The sequence below is a fragment of the Dipodomys ordii genome, unplaced genomic scaffold (assembly GCF_000151885.1).
Source record: "Dipodomys ordii isolate 6190 unplaced genomic scaffold, Dord_2.0 Scaffold95, whole genome shotgun sequence".
Classification (NCBI taxonomy): Eukaryota; Metazoa; Chordata; class Mammalia; order Rodentia; family Heteromyidae; genus Dipodomys; species Dipodomys ordii.
This window is the reverse complement of record NW_012267311.1, coordinates 4,207,713-4,217,348: the sequence shown is the minus strand read 5'-3', so window position 1 is coordinate 4,217,348 and position 9,636 is coordinate 4,207,713. Positions and strand designations below refer to the sequence as shown.

Sequence of the window (9,636 nt, the reverse complement as noted above, 5' to 3'; positions counted from 1 at the left end):
CGTGGGTAATGCAAATCTTGAGTTTGGAATGTAGGGTAAACTGAGGCACGCTAGGCACGGAGGCGATTCGCCCTCCCAAGAGACATTCAATCCGGAGGAGGGGGGGGGATTTACTAGAAACTTCTAAATTAAGGGCAGCGGCGGCTGCTGCTGCAGCTGAGGGTGGGGGAGGACATTCGGGTCCCTGGGCCTAGGCAGCTGCCGTGAGCTCACGCCCCGAAATAGCCCCAGGGGCCCCAGCCGCAGCTGCCCCGGAGCCCGGCTGTCACTCAGGACGCGCGGAGCCCCCAGCCCCAGCGTCCCCTCCCCTCCGCGGGCCCGGACTTCGCCGCGGTGAGCTGTCTCTGCCTTCCGACGGCTGGCTGCGGGGGAGGGGGAGGAGGCAGGGGCGGGGCTCCGGGGCCGGCCCCGAGGGCTGGGCGCAGGGGGCGGCCGCGCCCCCTGGCCGGGCCGAGCTGCTTCTGCCCCTACAAGGTTTGGGCCGCGGTGGGGGAGGGTCCAGGTCCCCGGCTCCGCCCGGTCCCTCCCCGCCTTTTAGACGCCGGTGCGGCGGGGACATCCCAGTCCCCCTGGGTCTTCCCGATCCGGCCTCCGTGAGCCCGGTCCTCGCAGCTAGCCCAACCCGCCCGGTCCTCACCGCCTTTCGGCCGGCCCACCCCCCACCGCAGCCATGGACGCCATCAAGAAGAAGATGCAGATGCTGAAGCTGGACAAGGAGAATGCCATCGACCGCGCAGAGCAGGCCGAGGCAGACAAGAAGCAAGCGGAGGACCGCTGCAAGCAGGTGGGGTCCTGCCTCCCGTACAGCCTCTCCCCGCCTCAGACAAGCCCTGGGCCCCCAGCCTTGGGCTTCACTCTTCAAGGCCCTTTCCCACCCCGTGTAGGGACTGGGCCTGCACCGGACCCTCACAGTCCTAGCTGGAGACCTACAGTTCATCTTCCCGTAGCCTGGAGAGCTCCTAGTTACTACTCCTGTCCTTGCAATGGTGGTTCCTGCCCTTCGGGGCTGGAAACTATCCTAACAACTCCACAACCTCCCCGACTGGGTGTCCCCTCTTTTATCCTTCTCCCCCTCCCCTCCCCATGCCTCCAAATCTCTCCTAGCACCTTGACCACTCTTTTCTACTTCCTGGGGTCCTACCCAGGCCTGGCTGACCAACTGTCCTCTCCCTAGCTGGAGGAAGAGCAGCAGGCCCTCCAGAAGAAGCTAAAGGGGACAGAAGACGAGGTGGAAAAGTATTCTGAATCAGTGAAAGATGCCCAGGAGAAACTGGAGCAGGCTGAGAAGAAGGCCACCGATGTGAGTGGAGACTTGGGAGGCACCGGGGATGGGTCCAGGCTGGGGCTAGATGAGAAAAAGGGGACTTCCTCAGCACCAGAACATACATGTTTCCTTTCCTTAACCCCAGCTAGGGCAGGCTTACACAATCCAGACAGTGGGTAAATCAAAACCACCTACCACTTCCCCCTAAGACTTAGCATTGTAATTCCCTCTGGTTCCAGCTCTTAGAATGTACAGTGATCAACTCATGAGTCATCCTGTGGGTGGGGGTGGGAGAATTTACCATCTCCCTCAATTAATCCTGCTGAAAATGAGAGGAAACTGTGGCTATATTTGGGGTATGTGAGAGAGTATGAGATGGTAGGGGGCAGAAAGAGGGCAAGGGATCCCACAAAGAGGCCCTGACTTGAGTTATACACCTAAGAAGCCATTAGAAATTCCCTAGCTTTGACCTCTGGCTCTAGCAGCCCTGCTGTGCCCTTAGGCCTCAGCTCAGGTTCTAGGCTCTTCATTTACCCTCATTAAGCTGTCAGCCTCGGGTCTGTGCCAGGCCACCGGGCAGAGGGACAGAGCCACAACTGCCAAAGCTGCTACCTTGGCAGGTTCTGCTTACCCTGAGATGTCTCTGCCCACCCCCACAATCCCAATCAGACATCTCTATTACGTGCCATTCCCAACCCTTACCTTAATAGGAAATATGATTTTGCATGTGGAATTTTCACCAGTCCCTGTCTCAGTTTTCCTCTCTGTCTTCCACTCATGTTTGTTTTAAATTTAAGAGGAGTCTGTGATGGCCTCAGCATCAGAGATGACATTCCTGTTTGTGTTGGCCATTCTCCTTGTCACCCTCCACCCCCAGGGTTGGGCTGCTTTGACCTCCAGCCTCCACTTTAGGTTCTCCACCAGCCCTGGCACTTGGGAGAAAACTGACCTGCAGCTGCTAGCAATGACGACCCTGGGCATCTGACACTCTATAAATAACCAAGGCCCAGTGCAGCTGGAGGCAGGACTGGAAACCCAAGGAGCTGGGTGGGGGCTGGAGGGGTAGGGGCCAAGGACAGAGCCTGGGAAGCAGAGTAATAGTGCCAGGAATGGATAGGAAACACAGCTCAGATTTATGGTATGACCTTGGGCACAGTAATTAACTTACACAGTTCCTCAGTTTCTCCCTTCTCTCCTACTTCCTATTTGTCCTGAGGGGGATGGTAGATCCTATCCTGTGGTTAGAGAGCTGTCATGGTGAATGTCAATCTTGTGATGAGGACCCCAGGATTTCCCAGATTTGACAGTCATGTGTACCCCAACCACCACAAAAACAGGTTTCCAGTCTCAGAATCTCATCTCTAGAGTTGTACCCCAGAGACATTCTTCCCCATACCAATGTTTCCCCACAGTCTTTCCACACTGAGTCATTGGGCCCTGGGCCCGTAATAGTCTCTTGCCACTCTACGTGGCCAAGCTCCAGGTACTGTAGGCACCTGAACAACAAGTCATAATCCACTTTCTATATATGGTGCTGTTTCTCCTGCCCTGAAGTGCTCCAGGACCAGCCTTATATGCCCTCTGTCCCCATTGCTGCGCTCAGCTCCACCCTCCAGTCACCCCCCCCCCACACACACTGGCCCTCTTTTTCCCTCATAGACCTCTTTGAGGCCTTTGTATCTTTATCTTTTTTTTTTTTTTTTTTGCTGGTCCCGGGGCTTGAACCCTGCATCTGGGTGCTGTCCCTGAGTTGCTTTCGCTCAAGGTGAGCACACTCCCAGTTGAGCCACAGCACCAATTCCAGCTTTTTTGAGTAGTTTATTTGGAAGAGTCTCACAACTTTCCTGCCCCACCTGGCTTTGAACCGTGATCCTAAAATCTCAGCCTCCTGAGCAGCTAGGATTATAGCAGTAAGCCACCAGCACCCAGCTTGTATCTTTATCTTTGAGAGAGAAACAGGACCATCTAACATTTATTGAGTGTGTGCTTTATGTAAACAGTGTGCCCAAGTGTTTTGTGTGTTATTTCATGATCTCCATACATTACCTTATCATCAGATAGATAGACAGACTCCCAAGACCTCTCCCCATTGGATCTCAATTCAGTGGATCTGTAGAGCTAGAAAACCTGTTTGGTTTTTATCATCCTGTTTATTGAGTAATAGAAGCACTACTTTACCTTAGCCTTGAGTAGGAACTTAATTTATGAAGGAGGAAACTGAGGATTAGAAAAGCTAAATAAGTTGCCCAACATTCGTGCTTGATTTGTGGCCAAAGGGACAGTCTGACTCAAAGCTGGTGCTCTTGACACTAAACCGCACTCTGCTCTTAGTTTCCTTTGTGAAAGCTGGTCTTGCTCTGCCTTGTATTTTTTTTTGGGGGGGTCCTGTCGTGGGGCCTGAACTCTGAGCCTGGGCGCTGTCCCTCAGCTCTTCAGCTCAAGGCTAGCACTCTACTACTTGAGCCACAGTGCCACTTCCAGCTTTTTTTCTTTTTGCTTATGTGGTGCTGAGGAATCGAACCCAGGGCCTCATGCATGCAAGGCAAGCGCTCTACCACTGATCTACCTTCCCAGCCCATCTGCCTTGTATTTTTATTTATTTATTTTGGTGTCAGGACTTGAACCTAGATTGCTCTAAGTTTTCTGGTCATGTCTGGTGCTCTGTCACTTTAGCCACACCTCCACTCCTGCCCTGTGTCTTTCTCTCAGGGTATCCTTAGTTTTCGTGGACCTTCTCCAAAAGGCCTGAGGTTTTGCGTCCATATTGCAAGACCAGAGACTGAGTATCTGTCACTTACACTACCCCCAGCTGTCTCTTGGCCTTGGCAGGGAGCCCCTGGCTAGAGCCATGGGTGTCCCTTGTAGACCTGGCTTGGATCCCATGTTGGGAATCTGCCTGGCAACTGCTGACATTACTGAGCTTGATTCTGTGATTGGCCATTTTTAACAGCATTGAAGTCGGCTTGACCTGATACTAACCCCCTCACCTGGGCAAGGCTCTTCTCTGAATCAGGTCTGCCTCAGCATTTGAAGACAACCACCACACACAGTGCCAGAAGAGGCCCACAGAAGTGGTGTGGAGATGGTCAAGGAATCTAGGTTTGGGGTTAGAGCACTGAGTAAGCAGCAGGTTGTTAGGGGAAAATCAGGTTGTAAGTCTAGAAGCCAGGGAGTCTAGGTTCATTCTTTCTTGATTCCTTCTTTTACTGGTACTAGAGTTTGAACTCAGAAGCCATGCCTTCATCCTGGCTTTTGTTGATTATTTTGGAGATGGAATCTCAAGAACTTTTCTGCCCAGGTTGGCCTCAAACCATGAATCCTCCAAATCTCAGCCTCTAGAATAGCTAGTTACAGCATGAGCTACCAACATCCAGTGGAGCCTAGATTCCTCCTGAGGAGAATCTTACCATCTTCTAGAGTCTTGTCTGATTCTCACCCAAGGCAGACAAAGACTTTTTGACCTCTTTTGATCTACAGGCTGAAGCAGATGTGGCCTCTTTGAACCGCCGCATTCAGCTAGTAGAGGAGGAGCTGGACCGTGCACAGGAGCGCCTGGCTACAGCCTTGCAAAAGCTAGAGGAGGCTGAGAAGGCAGCTGATGAGAGCGAGAGGTGGGCATGGGGTTCTGAGGAGTGGATCAAGGACTGGGGAAGGAACCTGTCTCTGCTGGTGCTTACCCCACATACTCTTCTCCCTGCCTCTCAGAGGAATGAAGGTCATCGAAAACAGGGCCATGAAGGATGAGGAAAAGATGGAGCTGCAGGAGATGCAGCTGAAGGAGGCTAAGCACATTGCTGAAGACTCAGATCGCAAATATGAGGAGGTGAGAACCATGGCCTCCTACCTTCCTACTCCCAAGTGCCGTATACTCCCAGTGATCACCACTTACCTATTTCTCTCTCCCACTTCTCTCAGGTGGCCAGGAAGCTGGTGATCCTAGAAGGAGAGCTGGAGCGCTCAGAAGAGAGAGCTGAGGTGGCTGAGAGGTGAGGAAACCCTTGCGGGGGGGGGGGGGCAACCAGGGGAACTTGGCCTGAGTCCATGGCTATGGGCTACCCTGCATAATAGACAGGCAATTTCCCAAGCCATAGGGGCCATAGGGACATATCCTGTCCTCTGACCCATGCCTGATGCCCCCAGCCGAGCCAGGCAGCTGGAGGAGGAACTTCGAACCATGGACCAGGCCCTCAAGTCCTTGATGGCCTCAGAGGAGGAGGTAGTGACCTCTCTGGGCAATGGCACCTTTTCCTGGCTCACCTTCTCCTCCATTTCAGCATCTCCAGCTGCTTTCTCTTACCTGTAGGGGTCCAGGGAGGGCCCGGGGCCTCTGAATTCTGCCTGCTGTCACTCTCATCACTTGGCTCTTCTCTTCTCTCCTCCACCCCTTCCTCACTGTGCCACCCTCACTGTCGCCTCCCTGCGTGCTCACACCTCACCCCGCCACACACCCCTGCAGTAAATGTGGGGACCTAGAGGAAGAGCTGAAAATTGTTACCAACAACTTGAAATCACTGGAGGCCCAAGCGGACAAGGTAGAGGGGGTAGAGGGGCAGTGAGGATGGGGTCCTACAGGGGAGGGAGGGGTGGGCCAAGGCAGGGAGGGTGGGCTACTCAACAGAGGCAAGGTGAGGAGGAGCCTGAGGGCTCCGTGGATAAATGATCAAGGAGGTGATGTGCTGATGGCATCTGTATGTCCCTTAAAGTATTCCACCAAAGAGGACAAATATGAAGAGGAGATCAAACTGCTGGAGGAGAAGCTAAAGGAGGTGAGAAACCTTTCAGCTCCCAGTCTTCCTTCAAGCTACCCTCTCCTGGTAGAGACTACCAGTGGCAAGAGAATTTGGGGGGATAGGGATTGTCTCTGTATGGTACTGAGGACTGAACTCAGGGCCTCACATTTGTGTTGTACCACTTGAGCCATGCCTCTAGCTTGAATTGGTTATTTTCAAGGGATGGTCTCCATTTATGCCTAGGCAAGCTTGGGCTGTGATTCTGTTTGTACTTCCTAGGGTCACTGGGGATGCAGGCATCCACTGTGCCCAGCTATTATGTATTTCCTATAGCTGGGATGATAGGCACGTGACTCCATGCTCAATCATTGATTAAGATGGAGTCTCATAAACTTTTATGTCTGGCTGACCTCAAGCTAAAATTCCCTGATTTCTGTTTCCCAAGTAACTACATGCCTGAGCCCCTATCCCCAGCTGGGAAGGTGGAACTCTCTGGGCGGGCCTAATTCTTTGCTTCATCTCATCTATCCCTCATCTCACCTTTATTCCCAGGCTGAGACCCGAGCAGAATTTGCTGAAAGATCTGTGGCCAAATTGGAGAAAACCATTGATGACCTGGAAGGTAAAACGGACAGTCCTCTCCACACCGCTGTCACTCTCAGCCTGTCTCTTATCTCCCCATCCCATAAACTAGGGTTAGATCAATCACCCTGGACTCCACACCCTCTCTTGGGCTAGGTCCACCATTCAAGGAATAGTAGGGGAGTACAGTACATCAACTCCATTGCTTCTCAGAATTTACCGTGTACAAAAATGACCTGCTCTTGAGGGCTGGGGTGCAGCTCAGCAGTAGAATCCTGGGAAACCTTGGGTTCAAAAAACTCCACAGGTTCCCCAAAGTGCTTGCTGACTTTAGATTGGTGAATTGGTATTTCTGACAAGCTCCATCGGTAATGCCGATTCTGCTAGTCTTCTGGCCACATTTGGAGCAGCCCTGGTCTAACAAATGGCTCTTTCCATGGGCAGTACTATACAATCATATCACCAAGACTTGTTTATGGAATAGAAAGCTATTCTGACTTAGTGTCTGACTTTACTTGACATTAGTGGAAGATATATTACTTTAAGCTACCCTTGGCAAAAACAGGCATCCAGGTATTTGCTAAGTCTGTGATTCTTTTCCTATTATCAACAGTATTGTTGTACCTTTCCTTTTTATTCTGATAACTTAACACCCACATTTCTTGCGTCTGGCTTTCTCAGGCAAGCACTGGTGTATCTCCAGTTAGGACTTTTGGCCTTTCTGGTTAAACTCCCTTCTTATTTCACTTAAGCAAGCATGCCTGCTTGTCCAGCGCACCATGCCCACAGACTCTTGGGATGTAGGCTGATGCTCTATAGGGAGAAGCTGATTGGAGAACAGGAGACAGGAGAGAGTTGGACAGAGAAAGGGGAGAAGGGAGCCCTGACAGCTGTCTGGCTTTTTCTTTGGCCTCTGTCTCTTATTCTGTCTCTGATTCTTCTTCTCTCTTTCCATTACCTTCTCTCCTTCCTGTCCTCCTTCCCTTCACTCCCTTCCCCCACACTCCTACCTGGAAACCCTCCCCCCAGATGAAGTGTATGCACAGAAGATGAAGTACAAGGCCATCAGCGAGGAGCTGGACAACGCACTCAATGACATCACCTCTCTCTGAGCACCATGTGCTGCCTTGGCCCTCTTCGCTCCCTCTTTCCATTCTCTCTCAGGGAAAGGGACAGGCAAGAGAAAGACAGATTGGCACAGCCAGGCTGGGAGCAGCCTAGGGAGAGGCCCCACCACCTCACACTCACCTGGCACTGGCTTCCTTCTTCTATCCACTGTCTCCTCCACTGGCTGGCCTCCACCCCTCTCTGCTACTTAATAAACTCTGAACTTGGTCTCCATACTGTTTTCATACCTCCACAGAGCACTCCATCACTGTCACCAAGCACTGGTTTCCACCTGATGCCCTGGTTTCACCCGCTGTCTTGTGACACTTGGCACTGCACTGAGCCCTCCCACCAAAGTGTGACCTCTGCACGGCACTCCCAATCTGTTCCCCTCTAACTCACAGCTGCATGTGGGACCCCATCCAGCACTCTCACCCCTTTGGTTCTGTCGCTGGCTCAGGACACTTAGCTGGGGCTCCAGGAGCTAACAGAATAACTGCAAGGCAGACGGGACAGTGAGGTACAAAGGAAGGGCAAGAAGGTCATGAGAGGTCTGGAATGAAGTTCGGGAATGTGTTGGAGGTCAGCACTGTTGCTTTCACTGCAGCTGCAGGTCTGTTTTCTGCCTTTGTTCTGTCTGTCTGACCCTCCCTTTCTTGGCACAGTCTTTGTTAGACCTTGTTTCCTTCTTTTCCAAACCTTTCTGAGGAGGAGGGGAAAATTCAGTTTGTGATACAAGGCCTCCCCATCCCACCTGCTTGACCCTGAGGCCTCAAGTGAAGCATCTGTGTCTGTTTTGTTCATCCATCCACTTGCTCCTGCCCTGGGACCCTCAAGTCCCTGAAAGCTTGTGTCTTCTTGTGTCTCCTAACCTCCTCCATGTCTGTGTGATCATGCCCTGTCCGTATCTCCCTCCCCCTGCTCACATGCTGCTTCCCCTCACAGAGACCTTGGCCAGTGCCAAGGAGGAGAACGTGGAGATTCACCAGACCCTGGACCAGACCCTGCTGGAACTCAACAACCTGTGAGGTCCAGCCCTGCCTCCCCACAGGTTACAGTGGCTGCCTCACCCCAATAAAGGAGATGATACCAGCATCCCAGGACCTGTAATGCCTGTCTTTGCTCAGTAGTAAAATTGGAATGAGCCCTAAATGAATAGGGCCAGTTTTGACTCTGCAATAGGACCTCCTTTTCAGTTCTGTCCACAGCCCTTTGTGCTTTAGTTTTCAAATAGGGTCTCATGATTTTGGCCTTTGCTAACCTGGACCACAATCCTACCTACACATAACCAGTATTACAAATGAACCACCACACAGTTTGTTGAGGTAGTCTTGCTTTTTTATTGCCTTTTTTTAAAAACCAGATTGGCCTCAAACTGTGGTCCTCCTGATCCTTAGCCTTCTGAATAACTGAGAATGCAAGTATAAGGCACTGCATCTGGCTTCTCAATGTGATTTTAAGTCTAGCATAGTCTACCCCACCTCTCAACACATACTGCTTCTCCATACACATATGCATACATACAAAGCCACTCCAACAATACCAGTTACACCTGCCCCCTTGTAGATAACATGATGGGCAAAATAATTCCCCTTCCCCACAGATGTCTACACTGTATACTGGGAAATAGCACCTTCGAGACCAAGTAAAGGATGTGAGATGTGATCATCCTAGGTTAACAGAGCAGGTTCAAAGTAATCACAAGGAATCTTACAAAAGAAAGAAAAGAGCCAGGTGCAGCAGCACACATAAGTGGCAAAGACAAGAGGATAGGATCAGGAGTAAAAGAAATCCAAAGGCAATAACACCATATGACCATGGAAATGAGGCGAGAGGGATATGAGGAGGATGACTTCTAGAATTTAAACAAGGCCAAGAAACATTCTGCCCTAAGAACACGCTGACACCAGGATTAAGCCCCTTTTGGACTTCTAACCTCTAGAACTACAAGAG

The 9,636-nt window shown here is 51.5% G+C and overlaps 1 protein-coding gene across 1 annotated transcript; it reads left to right on the top strand.

The window, feature by feature from the left end:
* The first annotated feature begins 433 nt into the window (after nucleotides 1–433).
* On the top strand, nucleotides 434–8,780 carry Tpm2 (tropomyosin 2 (beta)). Its single transcript, XM_013026679.1, has 9 exons — nucleotides 434–784; nucleotides 1,175–1,300; nucleotides 4,742–4,875; nucleotides 4,970–5,087; nucleotides 5,180–5,250; nucleotides 5,405–5,480; nucleotides 5,968–6,030; nucleotides 6,547–6,616; nucleotides 8,629–8,780. Exons 1-9 carry the CDS (start codon nucleotides 671–673, stop codon nucleotides 8,709–8,711), a joined length of 855 nt encoding a protein of 284 aa, XP_012882133.1. The 5' UTR covers nucleotides 434–670; the 3' UTR covers nucleotides 8,712–8,780.
* The last annotated feature ends 856 nt before the right edge of the window (nucleotides 8,781–9,636 follow it).